Raw genomic sequence first — 17,863 nt, forward strand, 5'->3', positions numbered from 1 at the left:
TGGGAGCCGCAATCAGCCGGACCTGCGGACGCGGCAGGTAAATAAACTGGCCCGGCCCGCCAGGGGCTTTCCCTACACAAGCGGCGTCCCAAGTTTGGGAATCACTGCAATAATGAATTGTCAAGCGAAAACACTCAACATTTAGATTAGAATGTTTATTCAATTTGATTACTGTAGTTCTTTGGCAGACATCTCTTCGGGGATGGGGGAAAAGGACGGGATGGCTATTTTGAGAACTTATATTCTGGATTCTACAGACAAGTAATTGGAGAAATAGGCAAACAACTGATAATTCAGTAGATGGCTCAAAACTTTCTAGTGGAAGAGGGCAAATAGGAATGCCCAGGCTCCTGCTTCTTATGGAGAACTGCCCACTGAAAAAAAGAACATTCTACATGTTGGCATCTATGCATGGACCCATGCACAATCCAACAGGCTCCACTTCTCTTGCCCAGGAGAATGGGGACAACCCAAATATGCCTAATTTTTATTTAAAATATGTCAACTAACTTGGGGATAGGGGCATTCTTAGCTGGCTCTCCCCACAATCCTATGTTTCTATCTGATGGTTTTTATCATTATACCATTGTGTACAGTGCTACTATACGAGTTTCTACCTACTAGTATTCTAAGTCTGTGCACTGGAATAGGGGATGATGGCTGGAGAGTAATGTTTTCTGATATACTAAGTGTGTTTGTGTCTAAGTGTCATATGTATCGATAGAAAATATTATGTTCAGAGTTAGCAACTGCTGAGACTATCAGAATTAAAATGGCTTGGTTGAGGAGACTTAGAATAATTAAATTGCACTTGGCTTAAGGGAACACTAAGAAACACTCACTGAAGGAGACTTTGAAATTTTTAAAACTTAAACTGTAAAATGACTTCTGACCTTTAGCACCACTGATAACAAGTCCCAGCTCTGCACAGACCGATACACAGACAACTTCATGGTCATGACCAGTTAGAACAGCTCTAGGAGCAGGATAATCACCTGTAAAAAAACAATAATAAGGAATTACAAACCATAAATGTTTCAGCAACAAAGGAGGAGTTTTGCTGCAATTTGTTTTAAATCATTAAGCATCAGAGGAAGGTGCAATCTGCACAAATGTCTAATTCTTGGGTTTTCTGTGCAGAACTGCATTTAAACCTCATCAAGACTCTCATAAAGCAACACTCCAGTGCTCACTTGTTCACATAATATACCTCTATTATTTAGTAACAGTGGGAGATGTGCTGTGTATGCTGCACAGGATGACGATAAGATACTGGAAATCTGTGCTATGTATTCTAACTATACTGAAAAGAGAAATGCATTCCAGAGACACATGGAGTATGGCACTATTAAAGGTAATAGTAACACAATGATATGCAGTGTAACAAAGCACATACTTCTAGAAAAAAGAAACTTAGAAAAATTATGGTGGATTTCTGAATCCCTTCATGATTTTGTAATATACGTATTTCTGAATGCCTATTACATCAAGATTTAAAATACAGGAAAACAAACAGCTGGACGTGTAATTATGAATTTATTTACAGACGTGTGTGTGTGTGTGTGTGTGTGTGTGTATACATATATATGACACAGGTACTTCACACACTGACAGTCAGCTACACATATTAAAAAAGAGGTTACTTACCTGTACAGTAACTGGAGTTCTTTGAGATGTTCTGTCTCTGTGGGAGCTACAGCTCAGGATGTGCAAAGATTTTTTGTCAGCAGTGCCCACAAGTTCATGCCTGCCCCCTGCATATCCTCATGCTCCAGTGTGAGGGTATATAGGGATGGGCAGACCCACTGCTGCTCAAGTTTCTTCTCAACCATGAAGTCCAGAAATAAGATTCTGCAGCAGAGGGGAAGAGGAGCAGATGAGGAACACCCATAGGGACAAAACATCTTAAAGAACTCCTGTTACTGAACTGGTTAAGTAACCTCTCTTTCTTCTTCCAGTTGTTGTCCCAATAGGTGCTCCACCTCATAAGATTCCTAAATGGAGGAGGCAGATTCAGTAGATCGAAGAACAGCTTTGCTACAGGTCACATCCACCCTGGAAGCAGGTACGATAGTGTAGTGCTGGGAAAACGTGTGAACAGATGACCAGGTGGTGGGTGTGCATATGTCCATGATGGGTATATTCTGAAGTAAGGCTCTGGAGTTGGATTGAGCTCTAGGGAATGAGCAGTCACTTTAAGTGGAGGATGCAGTCCAAAAGCTTCATAACAAGCTAAAATGCACCCTGAAACCCATTTTGAGTAGAAATGGGCTGTTCCATCATTCTTTCGGTGAAAGAGACAGTCTGGGAAAGCCGTGAAAGACTGAGTGCTATCAAGGTAGAAGGCAGGAGAACTACATGCATCCAGGGTATGAAGACGAGCCTCCTTTCTTGAAGAGTGAAGCTTGGGGTAAAATACTGTCAACTGAATGTCCAGACTGATGTGGAATTCTGATGAGACCTTAGGCAAGAAATGAGGATGGGGACATAGAGTTACTTCATCATAGTAGAAAATTGTGTAAGGAGGGTCAGCCATGAATGCCTCAAGCTCTTTCACCCTCCTGGACAAAATTATGGTTATAAGGAATGACTTCTTGAAGGATAAATGAAGGAATGAACAGCTCCCCAGGGGTTCAGACTGAGGTTTTCTTAAGGCACTGAGAACTAGGCTAAGGTCCCAAGGTGGAATAGGCTGCTTGATGTGAGGAAAAAGGTTAGACAAACTCTTAAGGAACCTAATAGTGGTAGGGTGTGCAAAACCTGAAACCCCTTGACCTGTGGATGAAAATGGATGTGGATGAAAGTAATGACAGCTAGGTGCACCTTAATGGAGCTCATTAAGGAACCCTGTGTTGTTGTTTTTTTAATTCAGCCGGTAATTGAGTATGTTCCTGAGGAGAAACTCGTGAAGGATATATAGATCAATTGGCACATCAGGCTTGGAAATGCCTCCACTTTTGCAGGTAGTTTTTCCTCCTGGTGGATGTTGCTACTGCTCAGGAGTACAGTTTTAACTTTGAGAGAACAGTCTGATTCTATGCCTGAGAACCATTGAGGAGCCAAACCTTGAGATGCAGTGATGAGAGGCTGGGGTGGGTTATGGTGCTTGATTCTTGTGCTAGGAGATCTGCTGTCAGAGGAAGATGAAGAGGCAAAACTGATACGGCAACCATGCTTGCCTCAATCTTGATGGTGCTATGAGGATAGCTAATGCTTCCTCTTGTTTTACCTTGTTCAGAGCCATGAGGATCAATGGTGTTGGAGGGTAAGCGTACTGAAAGGTGCAATGTCAAGGAACGAGGAGGCTGTCCCCCATTAGGTTGCAACTGTAATCTCCCCTCGAGCAGAAGCATTGGCACTTTGTGTTGGATGGCACTACAAAGAGAGCTATCTCTGGGATGCTCCAAAACTAACAAATCATCTGGAAGACCAAATTGCTGAGTTCCCACTCTCAGTCATGGCAAAAGTGTTTGCTCAGGGAGTCTATTATGCTGTTTTGCAGTCCCGTCAGATAAACTGCTGAGATGTCTATGTGCTAGGACATGCAACAGTTCCATAGCCTCATTAACTCTGAATGTAGGCACTGGTATATTGCTCCTCCTTGATGATTTATATAGTACATGGCCACTCTGTTGTCCAACATTATTTTGGCTGAGTGGCCCCTGACGCTGGGTAGGAAGTGATCAAATGCACAGCAAACTGCCCTGAGTTTGAGAATGATGATGTGGAGTGACAACAATTAGGGAGTCCAATTGCCTTGGGTTGTGAAATTCTGGAGATTTCTTTACCATCCTGAATTGCTGTGTAAAGATATAGGTGTTCAGAGCCTGAGGTCCAGGACTGGTCTTCAACCTCCCTTTTTCTTGGGAACCGGGAATGCGCTTTTCTTCCTTGGCTGGAAATAAAAGAGGTGAGGCATGCTGTTTGAAACTGGGGACAAAGCCTGGAAGCAGCCAGTATCTGTAATGTGATTCTTTGTGAAATGGGTTTAAAGTGAAAAAAAAAAAAGCTGCAAGTAAGGTATAAACTCACCCTCCACAGCATTAACCTCTCCTATCCCAAAGGGGGAGGTGTACAAAACTGGCAGGTGATCTGGTTTTTCAGCTAGGGAGAGCAGATATCTGCGAGAAGCAGAAAGAGGCATGTGCTGGGTGTATCTGACCAGGGATTTGCTAGAATTTGAGGTTGAGTATCAGTGGTTTCTTTGTCTATGTGGCTTTTATATCTCCAAGGGTATGATGTGTGGGGTGGAATAATCTGAGGAGATGATGCAACAATCTTATGGATTTTCCAGTCTGTTTTCCCCTTCTGTGGGTTCTTCTGTGAAAGAGGATTGTGACAATTTGGATAATCAGTATATGTACAATTCACAAATTTTGATTGAGATTATGAACTGCGGCCCAGATTTTCAAAGGTATTTAGGTTCCTAACTTCCACTGATTTCAATAGCTCCTAACTTCCATAGATTGATTTAAATGGAAGTTAGAAGCATAAATATATTTGACAATCTGGACTTCTGTATATATAGTTGTGTCAGACTTCAAACTCTATTATGAACTTGGGCTTTGTCTGCCTTCTGTCTTTGTACCTCCAGGTTGGACTGGACTTCTAAGGGATGGTGACAAAGGGCTAACCACAAAAAAGTCATTAAATCTTGATAGTCTTCTATTCCAGTGCAAGCACACTTAGACAAAGAAGGTGGCCTTAGCAAGAAAACTGGTCCACCCAGGTAGATGGTAACTGAGCAACAGATCACCTAGAGGATGACTTTGATTACCTGACAAGTGGGGACTGGAACTGTATAAAAGGAAGCTGAGAGAGAAAAGAACAAGCAACTGCATTCATGGGCACAACCCAATGATTCAGAAGAGAAGTCAAGTGAAGGAGATGAGATCCTGGACACTCTCGAGGACTCTGACCAAATCCCAAAGAACACCCAACAGCGGTAAGGAAACTAAAGCAGGGAAGGGCACATAGCATATTTATTTCTGGACCTGTACATCTCTTGTGCTCTCTAAAGAATAGAGTAATTGCTTTAGAATTCTTTTAGCAAAGTTTGTCTATTATGTGCTTCAACCATCATATGTCCATGGAGAAATTAAATGTAAACCAGAGTGCTCACAGGGATGGAACTCTGTGAAAGGGTGTGCTTAAACTACCGTAGAGTCTGAGAGATCAGCACTTGTCCTGGATGCAAGGTCCCACATCTGTGAGGGGAAACAGACAGAGTCTGTGCCTATGAAGTGTGCCATGGAGCTAAAGAGACAGCAGCTGGAGCCTACCAAGATCAAGGAAAGTTTAAAAGCATGCGGGCCCGGCGTGTGGGACCCACACACAGCAGCCTGGAAAGTGTCCCACAATCTAGGCCCAAGTGTTTATTTGGTTGAAAAGTTACTGTGATTCAGTATTGCCAACTTTTGCGATTTCATTGTGACTCTAGTGATTCCATTGTGACTGTAGTGATTTTTTACCCGTCTCATGAAAACATGAGGAAAAGATGCCAACGCATGAATTTTCCCTTATTCAAGATGGCCACCATCTCCTATTACTGTCAATGGGGCTAAAGCCAGCAAGATGCCCACCATTTCCCAACAGTTTATGTGCATGTGGGAGTCCGGCTGCCTTTAATAAAGTTGGCTGCTACTTTCTACTATTTTCAATGAAATTGAAGCCATGCCCACATGGCTTCCATGCTATGATTCAGGAGGCTAGAGAGGACATGGACTGTGAGGAGCTGTGGAGACACTATGAAAGGTAGATGAGGAGAGTGAGGGAGAGCAGGACACAGGGGGAGCAGAAGGCAGATTTTGGAGGTGCAGAAGGGAGGTTGAGGATGTGGGAGGCAGGAGGATGCAGATGACAGTTCCCCAAGTCATGGGGTAGTGGTGAGTAAAGGGATTCCACTCTGAGCAGCCAGGGTAGGCAGTCTGGAACAGACTGAGAGTCACAGGCTTTTGGCACCTGCAAGAGGAGCTCTTGCAATGGTACAAGAAGCAGCTCTGATCCCTCAATTTCTCCTCTACTTGGGATCCAGGTAGAGATGAAGCCCCAGGGAGCAGTGAAGGGGGAAGTGCTACTGGGTGTGGGGAAAGGGAGAAGCACTTGGGGCAGCAAGACAGAGGATCGGGGGAGTCAACACAGCAACAGGAAGTGTATGGCAGTCCCCCTGTCTTAGGGGTGAGGCGAGGGTAAGTGGAGTCTCCATCTGAAAAACCAGGGAGAGGTGTGCAGTTTGTGTGCATTAAAGGTTGACTTTCAACCTGAAATTATCACACACACATAGCCAGAAGAGCAGAGGAAAGTTAACAAGTCAAAAGACAGACTAAAAATATGGCTTGATGATGTTTTTAAAATGTTTTATGATTTATGGGGCCAATCTCATGGGTTTTTTGGGGATCTGACTCATGATTTTTGATATCTTGATCAAATTATTATAAAGTATTAAAGGTAAGGGGAACTACACAATATCATTAGACTGTGACCAAACTAATAAATGATTAAGTTAAATGATCTCATGTGCTTTTAAATTCTGAAAGAAAAGCAGAACACAATTTGTAACAAGATTTTTTCCTCATACTTTGCCAAAGACAGCAGTATATTATCTGTAACATGTTATTCTGGAATAGCAAAACATAAGAACACATTGAAGCTACAAACATTTAATTTTAAATCAGCAAGACAGAATTAAATGTAGAAAAACAAACATTTTTATAATTAAACTGGATGTGATCTATGATCCTTTTGATTTGCAAACATTAAAGCCTATACAGACTGACAGTGTCCCTAACTGCAGATTTAAAAAATCCTATTTTGGAATATACTTCATAAAACTGTAAAATGAAGTCACAGAATTTGATTATTTGGAGTAACAGTTAAATGGTTACAAAAACTACAATATTTCCCCTTAGGGCTCAAAGAAAGAAAATAAAATTATAGTCAGTGATATTTTCTACTGGGAAAACTGCAGCATGGGGAAGAGAACCTCACCCACATTACATTTCATTGCAAAGAACAGATGTCATGAACCTCAGCAATCATTCAAAATCTAGGAAAATATTCTGTCACTGTCACATCACAACTGATAGATGCAGCGAGAGGTTAAAGGCTATGGCACAGAGGGAGCTGAAGGTGAAACTACCCCACTATGAATTGAAACACCATCACTATAAGCTCATAGTAATTTTCCCAATGTGGCACCTCTGCAAAAGAATCATTATGGGGTAAACAAAGATAAAATGCACATAAGACTGAGTACTCTCTTCAGGCAACTGAGTTCTTCAGCAAGGTTTAAAATAAAAGACATCTTCTGTTCTCTATGACAAAAATGCAATGCATAATGCATCTGTAAAGCTCAGCTGTGGAAGATGCCATGCTCTTATAGTAAAAAAAAGAAATATGAACAATGTCATTATTTGTTCTGATGCACTGGGTTTTCTCGCCATTATAATGCCACTTACAGGAAGTAATATATACATATTGCTATGGGGAAATGTCTCCTACTCTTCTTTTGGAAAAAAAGGCCTGATTTAGAGATAGGGTCAAATTCTGTTCACATTTCATCACTGACTTTGATGGGAACAAGACCAGGCCTATAACCGAGCTATAGATGTTGAATTCAATAAATATGCATCTGATACAGAAGCATCTTATCGCTGATGCCTTTGTAGAAACAAACCACATAAAATAAATGCATCAAAGGTGCTGTTTTGGAAGTTGATAAAAATAATCATCTTTAGTTTTTTTAGTCACAAAACATGCACACATTTTGACAAAATTACCAGGCTACATCTGAAAATGATGCAGCTATCAAATTAGGGAAAGTTGCCCAATTACAATGAGTTGATGTTTTAGGAAGAAAGATTTTTGATAGTATTAAGTTCAAGACAAGCGTCACAGTATCTCGTCTTGGCAGAACTGTTCCACTACTTGTTCAGAAACATGAATATTGTAGAGCTTTAGACACCCACAAAAATCACCATAGGTAATGGACTGTGAATATTGCATAGGTGGAAGAAAGCTAAAAAGAGGAATATAGTGTGCTCCAGTACAGAGAGCACAGGTCTCGGAGTCAGGACAGATGGCTTCTGATCCTGGCTGTGCCACTAACTTGATAGGTGAATTTGGGCAAATCACTTAACTTCACTGTGCTTTACTGTCCCCATCTTTAAAATGACAGTGATACCTGGCTTTGAGATCTATTGATACAAATATTATATACATGCTAAGTACTTTTTATTGCATTGCTTTTGATGTGTGAGATGGAGCACTGAAATTAGTGTCTTATCTCAATATCAGAGCCCCAGAAGGGCTCACTTACCATAGTATATAGGACAATGGTGGAGGCATATTTTGGTCACCATGCAAAAATGAGACTAGGTGAAGGTAAGCAAATAGCTTCATGCCAACCTTCTTTGGACTGACACAGTGGAACACTGAAGGGGCCTGATTTATAATGAGGTTCTGAACCCTAGTTTCTGTTATAGACATATTTTGGATGAACAGAAGCAAAAAGCCAAGTTCAAAAACTGGGATTTAAATTGCACTAACATATAATAATTTAAATAAACATTTACACATGAAGCAGATAATACATATACAAACATATCTGTGCAGGCATCTATCTATTTGTGTCCACATGGTGCAAGATGTTTTGGGATACGTTTTTAAAATTCTGCCCTTTCAAGATTTAAACATTGCAAATGTAGTGTATTAAAAGAATCAAAATATAAATGACAGTTTTAGTGGCTCTTCTGAGTCTAAAATAATTCCTCTTTCAGATATAAGTTCACAGAACCTTTTAAATCTGGAATGTTCATCTAGAAACAGTTTAAAATTTCCATTTGGTGCATTAAATCAAATCAATTTGGTGCACAAACGGAAAATTTAAAACTCTCCAGTGTGCGACTGTGGTCACCCAGAACAGACTATGGAACATATAACAACTCAGTGCCCAATTCACAAATACAAAGGAAGCATCACAGCGATACACTCCACTGTTCCTGACACAATTATCTGGCTTAACCACCTAAATGTGAAATTATAGTTGCTGCTCTACATCTACATCAGCCATATGAAGAAGTTGTTTAAAATTGTTGCAGAAACATTAGTTCTAAAGTCAAAGATTATAGCTTGAGGAATTCTCTATAGAGCTAAATAAGAGTGCAGGCTAATTTGCCTAGGCTACTTTATTGAAGTTCCCAGCAACCCTTTCAAGCATATGTACAGATACAATGTATACTTAACACTTTTAAGAAATATACATTATAAGAGGTGCACAAATTGAGCTCTGGGCTGATAGACACAATGTATTTATAATGGTCAGTGCAACCAGAGTTAGAAAAAGCTGGGTTAACTCACACTTCTTGTAACTATCCTGTTGGAAGCTACGGTATGTAATGAGAAATGTCAAGTCCCAAGATCAATGAAATTTCAGGCCCTAGGGACAAAACAGGAATAGCATTGATCCTTTTAAAGAACACCAGTCAGAGGCTGAATGTAATATATTGCACAGAGAGGCTCAGGAGGATAAGCGGCCAAGTCCAACCTACCTACCTGACAAAAAATTCAATCAGCTTTTAGCACTAGCTGCCTGCTCTGCTCTCCTTTCTTTCATGCAGGAGTGTGGTTCCAATTAAAGTGTGCAAATTAATTTTTATCACTTCCAAATTAGTGTCTGAATTTGTGTCTGTTTCAGATGAAATCATCTGTCCCTCACTTTTCTGAAATTCTGTCATCTACTTAGGTCTCTATTCAAAGACAGATAATTTTCTATTTTCAAAGTCACCTGTTTGAAAGAGACATTCACTAAAGCCATCATAGCATATACAAATAAAACAATACATACTGAACATTAGCGTGTATCACATAGTCTTTGGTATGCCTTTTATGAGGAATAATACAGTTACAGTAGCAATAAGCCAAACAAGTACCCAAAAAATCATAAAAGAGAAAAAAGAACAAACTGGTAATTGGATTTAATGCTGTCCTACAACAACTCTGCAGTTATGAGAGACTAAACACAAGAGGTTCACATTTGTTCTTTATGTTTTTAAAACATGAATATCTCTGCTATATTATGAATTGTACATGTAAACAAACCTTTACCATTAAATTAACGGTACCTTTACAAATGAAAACTTAACTAATAGATTTCTCAACCCTAATACTAAACATTAATGGAGAAGATTTTTCAAGGCAGTTAGGTGTCCACCTCACATTTGTGCCTTCTCCCCTTAATCTATTTGAGGTATATAGGGCCTGATCTTGCACGTACTTAACACTCAGGCCTGGTCTACACTGGGGGTGGGGGGAAGGGAATCGATATAAGTTACACAACTTCAGCTAGCTGAAGTCGACGTACTTAGATCTACTCACTGCAGTGTCAACAGCTGATGCTCCCCCGTCGACTCCGCCTGCACCTCTCACTCTAGTGGAGTACCAGAGTCGACGGGAGAGCGTTCGGCGGTCGATTTATTGCATTTAGATTAGGCGTGATAAATTGATCCCCGCTGGATTGATCGCTGCCTGTCAATCCTGCAGGTAATGTAGACAAGCCCTCAGTGTAGTAATGAGTAATTTTATGAGGTCACTGAGATTGCTCCACTTACCTTGGAGTAAGTGTATGAATAATTTGGCCCATATTGGACCAGGGTTGGCTCTCACTCAAACCCACAGACAGACTCCCACTGAGTTCAGTGGCAGCTGGATAGCCCATAATGAGTGTTTCAGACCCATTTGAAAACAGTTTGGAAATATTTCAGACTGTCCTGAATCAATTTTCTTCTACCCACAGACATATATAATGTGATGATCCTTAAAAACTTGCTACTTGCCTCAGATAACTAAATAAAGTTAATTAGTATTTATAATATTCACTATAGTAATTTTAGGGAGGGATAGGGAATAATGCAGATACTGAGGCAATTATATTTATTATTTCTATTTTTATGGGAAACCACTGCATTTAAAACTTTGTAAAATTTCATTTTCCTGACATCACAGAAAATAACTGTGACAAATGCAAATTTAAAGCAAAAAAAAAAAAAGCCTTTTTGTTATGGATTGCAGCAACATATTCTAAATTATAAATTACTTAATACATTTTGTGTAGTGAAATCCTTGTAAAATTGTAACAGAGATCCCCATCCCTCTTTCCAAGTGAGCAAGTTCTTAACCACTGAGCTGGAGAAGCACATTTCAAGACTCTTACCCAAACCAATTATTTCCCATTTCTCTGATTTAAACCAGAGCTGATCTACTAGTTCCCACACAGACAATCATGAACTGAGGTCATCTGCTAAGCACAATGTCTATATAGATTGTTTAGTAAAGAGTTCTGCACGAGTTTGACAGGTTTGACTATTGACATATGTGATGTTTACTCAGGATTCCAACTAATACATTAGATTCTCATGAACTGTAGCCAAACCAGTAAGGAGTTCATCCTGACAATCTATTCTCACAATACATTTGGAAATAATCTATTAATTGCCATAGATATGTTTTCTTTAAGTCAAAACATGGTTTATGATTTATATATAAATACACATACAATGTTTTAAAATATATAATTGAAAATATTTAATAAAGTATGGTGCTTTAGAAAAGAATGTTTTTTGAAACAACTAAAGTTCCTTTTGGTAATTGGATGCACTGAAGCTGAAATTGATAATTAACTGTCTTTCAGTTTAAGAGATCATTATAAAGTCAAGCACCTAGCCCACATAATTACTATAACCTGACATTTTTCTTTGAATTCTTCACCTCCTTACAGTCTGTGATATAAAATATCTTATCTGTGTCTCCAGATGACAGCTCTTAAGAAACTAATCCTTTTCTGAAAATATCATCTACATCTTTCTAGGGAGCCATTCTAAAGATATTAACTAATTGGATTTAACTTACACTGAACATCTTACTTTCATTTTTCCTACAAGATAAGTCCTAATCTACTAGCAATAAATGTATAAGAAATGTTGATGCAACAAAGAAATATTTCCTAACAGAATTATTTCATTAACTTAACCCTTGTATCTCCAATAACAAGAATCTTTGAGAGGATCATAAAATGTGTATAAAACACCATTTCAGCCTTGTGAAAATTATTAGTGTGAAACAGTCACTTATTTGACAACTTGAAGTCATGGCTATAAGGGATAAAATCTTTCTTGCTAGAGACCTGAATACATGATTATGAATGAAAGCACCCTGCATTCACATCCTATATACTATTTGTACAAAATATGCCTTGTGAGATATCATTTGAAAGCTAATAACTTGCTGGTCAATAATATCATGGCGAAACCGACACAGCCCCGACTAGGCAAAAATGATTAAACGGGTCTAATCTGGACAAAGGAATGTGTGTTTACCTCAATTTACATGGAATTAGTAAACAGGGTCCTTGAGACAGCAAGAGGGGAAAATGGCAGCAGACAAGCCAAATCTGCATTTAGCTGTAGGATTTGATATGTAAAATATATATATATTTTAGGTGTTGGAACATGTGAAAAGATGCCTGCTTGTCTGTCAAGGAAAGAGAACAGCCAGGTAAACAACTTGATCAGCAGTGGGGTCAGATAAACAATTTGGCCAGCAGTCCAATCAGGTAAACAACTGAGTTAGCAAACTAATCTTAGTGGTAGGCAGGAAAGTGTTTATACAGTATATAATGAATAACTTTGTAACAATGTATTTTAGGAAAGCAGCCGAAAGTGGAGGCGCACTTGCATTTAACCCTATTGGTGGACTGATCACTCACTGAAGCAGCAAATAAACAACATTTACTACTTCAGCTCAAGAGTCTGTCTGTGAACTTGTGCGTTCTGGGTAGTGAGAAAAAGAACTGGTCAGCATACACAAGGGAGAAGAAAAAGCATGGAGACACCTTCACCACCAGACTCCATTTCACCTTCTTTACTGTTTGAAAAAAACAGGGGTAATCCTTTGAGGGGTAATCCTCAGAACACTCTACTTCAAAGGGTGACTGGACTATAAAAACGAGGGGCAAAACTACCCTGAGGGCTCTTTTCCTATCACTCTTTCACGTAAGAAGACAAAAGAACCAGCTCTTTGACTTCATGGGAGATTCTGACCTAAGAATTTGGTCAACAATATTGCTGGGAACATGTAGTAAGGATTTTACTTTGAACCAAGTCTAGCTTGTTAAGTTTAGCTACTAGAAAGCATTCTATCTTTATTTCTCTTGTAACCATTTTTGACTTTAATGCCTTATACTTGTACTCACTTACAGCCTCTTGCTTTGTAGTTAAATAAACCTTGTCTCATTCTTTAATCAAAACTAATCCAGTGTTAATCTGAACTGCTTGGTAACTCCATTTGAGTTAGCAAACAGTTGTACATTGACCTCTTATGGGGCAATGGAGCTCCAGTATCTGGATTGTCCAGGAGAGGGCTGGACAGTGCAGAACACACATTTGGGGGGCCAATTTGAAATTAGGAGTGTGTTGGGATCACCCTGCAGGTAATAACCAAGATTGCTGGAAGCCAGAGTGTGACTGGAATGTTGCTGACAGGCTGCTGAAGTCAGAGTTGCTGGGCCAGAGCTGTAGCTATACACAGACACTCAGGGTGTGACCTGCATGCTGTTAGGCTGTGTGTGAGTTGCCCAGGTTGGGAGCTAAAACAGCAAAGCATTGTGAGGCACCCAAGCTTGCATAGCAGGTGGTGATACAACCCCTCACTTGTCTGGATTGCATGTCTGGAATGTGACATTGATACCTGGATGGTTAAAAGAAGGATTCAGGGACTGTGTATAGAGTTTTAAAATGCAATAAGCCCGTTACCAAAGGGCAGAAACTGATTTATCGCTTACCAACATACGTTCAGGAAAAAACAAAACAACGGTCAAATGGACTCTTAGGGAAGTTGCCTGTAACCCATATAGGAAAAGATGTAGAAGGCAATCAATTTTTTCCCCCAAGAAAGGATTTCCATTAGCTGAATCAGATTAGATTAGATTTAGATTTTGGCCTCCTCTAGTGTCTCACAGGTTTGGCAGCTAGGCCAAGTATTTTACCATCTGTGCAGTCTCTTTCATACATCCAATGATATTGTTGTATTCAAATTAGCTATGGAGTAGGGGTGGTGGTTGGTTGAGTTATCTATGATATCTGAATGGTCTAGGACTAAAGACATGCCTTACTGTAGCTGTACACTGCATGTGTTTAATTCATAAAGTCAAAATGACTGAGAACTTAAAACTGGATGGTAATAGACTCTGAATTCCAGTGATGGTTGAACCTGATGATATTTGAACAAAAACAATTCTCAACCACACTTGTAGCTCTTTCCATCGCTGCACAATAACTCAACATTCCACATTTCAGTGACACACAGAGTGACAATCCTCGAATAGTATTATATAGATAATGCCATAGACATCTTCACAGATTCACCCCTTCCATTTTTATCTCTGCTATCAGACCTCTACAGTGACATTCCCTGGATGAGAATGTGTGTATATTATATATGTACATACTAGCCTCCACTATAGTTCCAAATCTGAGATAATTAATTCCTTCCTTTTATTTAACATAACCGTGTAAAACTTTTTAAAAACTCAGCAAGTAACACAAGCAGAATAAAAGTCTGGGAAATGCACAAATATTGTAAATATTTTCACTTTGGGCTCTTACCATATTCAACAAAATGTCTATGAAATTCTATAGAACACTCACAGAACTGTTCTACAATTTTACAAATTGCATCTTGGAGTCCATTAGTTTTTAGCTGACAGAACAGTAAACATTTTTGTTCCCATATTGAAAGACAATAGCAAACATCTTGATTACCTGAATGATCAACAGAAAATTCCTCTAATTGCATTCTTAGTATACATTTTAGCCTTTTATTATCTATTTTCTCAATAGGGACTCAGCAAATGATTACTGAATATTTATCTCTATCTGATTTACTCTTGTCCCAAGCTGTTCTGGTGCACTGTCAAAAAGCTGCCCTTTTCCACCACAGAGGAATAACATAATAATAATAAATCTAGCCTTCCCTCACAAATCACATGGAAACTTTTACTGACATTTTATTTTTCCCTATTTTTATTCAAACACATCACTTCTATAACAATATTGTACTCCCCTTTAAGACTGTTCCTCAGAGTTACTCATTTGATTCCTCAGTATTTGTGACACCTTTGTTTGTGCAGGTTAACATCTGCAATACGGCGTAAAAAGAAAAAAAGGGTGGGGGAGGAGATGACCTTACAAAATAACAAAAGTTAATTAATTAAAATGGAATGGAAACAGTTACGGGGAAGGAGAAATCAAAATATGGATTTCTTGAGGGTACAAAGCCAACTCTTTTTGTTCCAGTATGTTGCAACAGGATGATAGAGGTGATAGGAATAATTATGAATTTAAGAAAATGCTCTCAAGTTATGATTAGGCCTTGAAATGATTTATCAAAAATATTTTTATTACACATAAGCCCTTTAAATATCTATATTCACTTTTTTCTGAACTAATTTCTCATCACTATTATACTGTACTTGCAATTCACAAGAATAACATATACATTTTATAAGTTTTATTGATGTTAATGGAACAGATTTAATAATCAAGATACAGAATATAAAGTTAGCAGGTGTTTATCACAATATATACTTACTGCTATTTGGATTATCTCCTATAATATGGTGTCGGCCACTCCAGTACCAAAGAAGCAAGGTAGCATCACGAGATCCAGAGACAATATAGCAATCACCACCAATATAGGATTCTGATCTGGCAAGGCAAGTAACTACATCCCAGTGGCCAAAAACAATCTGAGTTAATTTTCCTGCAGTAAAGAAATTACAAGTTTGGTTTCTGTGTGTATTCGTATTCTTTTTTATACCACTGACAAAAAGCAAATTTAAATAACAGTGAAACCAAATAAATTTAATTCAACCATGTTTTTGGCCCTTTTGGACATTTGTAGCCAGCAGTAATTTCAACAGCCCAAAGGCTGCTCTAACTTGATGCAGGATGGATGGCCCCGTACAGAGGCTGCTCAAAGATCAGGAAAGTGCAAAGGTGAGCTTTAAACTATTCACCTTTGCACTTCCTGGTCCTTTGTTCTGTGCAGATCAGCCACACCTCAAGCCCTGATCTTAAATGTTAAAAGAACATAAAAACATAAGAGCGGCCATAGTGGGTCAGACCAAAGATCCGTCTAGCCCAGTATCCTGTCTTCCAACAGTGGCCAATGCCAGGTGCCCCAGAGGGAATGAACAGAACAGGAAATCATCAAGTGATCCATTTCCTGTTGGTCATTCCCAGCTTCTGGCAAACAGAGGCTAGGGACACCATCCCTGCCCAACAGTCATTGTTCCATGAGCTTCTAACTTCCTGCTGTGGAAAATGATTTTACATAGTCTCATGAATGATTGTTAATATATATAATCAAATGAACTGTTCCATAACGATATTACAATATTATATTGAAAGTACCTATATTTGTTCCACATTAACATCAACTGCAGGTCTACAACGTTAGTCATTGTTTTCTGATACTCTAATCAGTTTTTAAGTAATACGGGCTCCAAATATCTTACAGTGGAAATTTGATCAGAACACAAAACAAAAACAAAGAAACAAAAAATTCTACTGACTATGGGTAGTATATTGTGTAAATCTGCTTTTACATTAGATCAACAAAACAAAGAACCACTCACTATCACTAAAACCAAACAACTGAATGTAGAGTCCATGTAAAACAAATCAACCCACCCAATCAAAAAAATATTGTAATATAATAAATAGCTTTGGTTCACCTTTTTACACAAGGAAACAATTAATTGATATCATAATGGTTTGTATAGCTTTCATTAGCAAAACAGTAAACTTTTTGCTTTTCTATTACATCCATTATCTTCAAAATAATATCCGTAAGCTATTACAAGCAGATCTTTATAAAGAAGAGTTTCTATAATTTCTTGGGTGGTAAGCACTGTGCATTAAATACTGTTACTGTGACTAACAGCGATATAGTGACATAGGAGCCCATAAGAAACAGGATATTGTGTTTACAGTCACCTGTTTCTGTAGAATAAACCCGAAAGCTCTTGTCCCAGAAGCCACAGATAAGAATGTAGCGATTATCTGCTGTGACCACGAAACAATGTGCATTGATCTGGATGCTCTGATCCACAAGGTCTGTGATCTGCCGTTTGTTCACACCAGAGTTATTGGCTGTAAAGAAATGCAAAACACATTTACGAATAAGCCATTCCAACACCTTCCTGTCATGCACTTAAGGGAGAAAATGAATACATTTAACTTTCAATGAACTGTGAATTTGTTGTTCAGTAAGCATTTTGAATATAAACATTTGGAGCTGTCTATACTGGATGTCAGAAATATAAAATTATTGTGAGTCTTCAGGTTTCCCTTTGAATAAGACAAAAGATTTTATATGCTGTGAAAATTCTTGATAAACTGCCTAACACATTGTATAATATGTGCTAATATTTTAAGTACATTGCAGAAGTATTCTCCGATAAAACAGCTACACACTGAACTATGGGAAAATGAAGGCGGTCCCTTTATAATCCCAGACCTAACAAAGAAAATGTATGGAGTCAATTCTTACATAAGAACGGCCATACTGGGTCAGACCAAAGGTCTATCAAGACCAGTATCCTGTCCTCTGACAGTGGCCAATGGCAGGTGCCCCAAAGGGAATGAACAGACAGGTTATCATCAAGTGATCCATGCCCTGTCACCCAATCCCAGCTTCTGGCAAACAGATGCTAGGGACACCATTCCTGCCCATCCTGGCTAATAGCCATTGATGGACCTATCTTCCATGAATCTATCTAGCTCCCTTTTGAATCCCGTTAGAGTAT

At 38.9% G+C, this 17,863-nt stretch overlaps 1 protein-coding gene across 14 annotated transcripts in view; it reads right to left on the minus strand.

Moving 5' to 3' along the window:
- NBEA (neurobeachin) overlaps positions 1-17,863 on the minus strand; it is an 834,265-nt gene that overhangs the window by 7,762 nt on the left and 808,640 nt on the right. For all 14 annotated transcript variants that reach the window (XM_034758618.1, XM_034758629.1, XM_034758620.1 and 11 more), the window contains 3 exons: positions 17,052-17,207; positions 15,643-15,813; positions 894-995 (listed from right to left, as the gene is read on the minus strand). In XM_034758618.1, coding sequence (XP_034614509.1) covers positions 894-995; positions 15,643-15,813; positions 17,052-17,207 — 429 coding nt within the window. The remainder of the gene's footprint in view (positions 1-893; positions 996-15,642; positions 15,814-17,051; positions 17,208-17,863) is intronic.

The sequence above is a fragment of the Trachemys scripta genome, chromosome 1 (genome assembly GCF_013100865.1).
Source record: "Trachemys scripta elegans isolate TJP31775 chromosome 1, CAS_Tse_1.0, whole genome shotgun sequence".
Taxonomy (NCBI): domain Eukaryota; kingdom Metazoa; phylum Chordata; order Testudines; family Emydidae; genus Trachemys; species Trachemys scripta.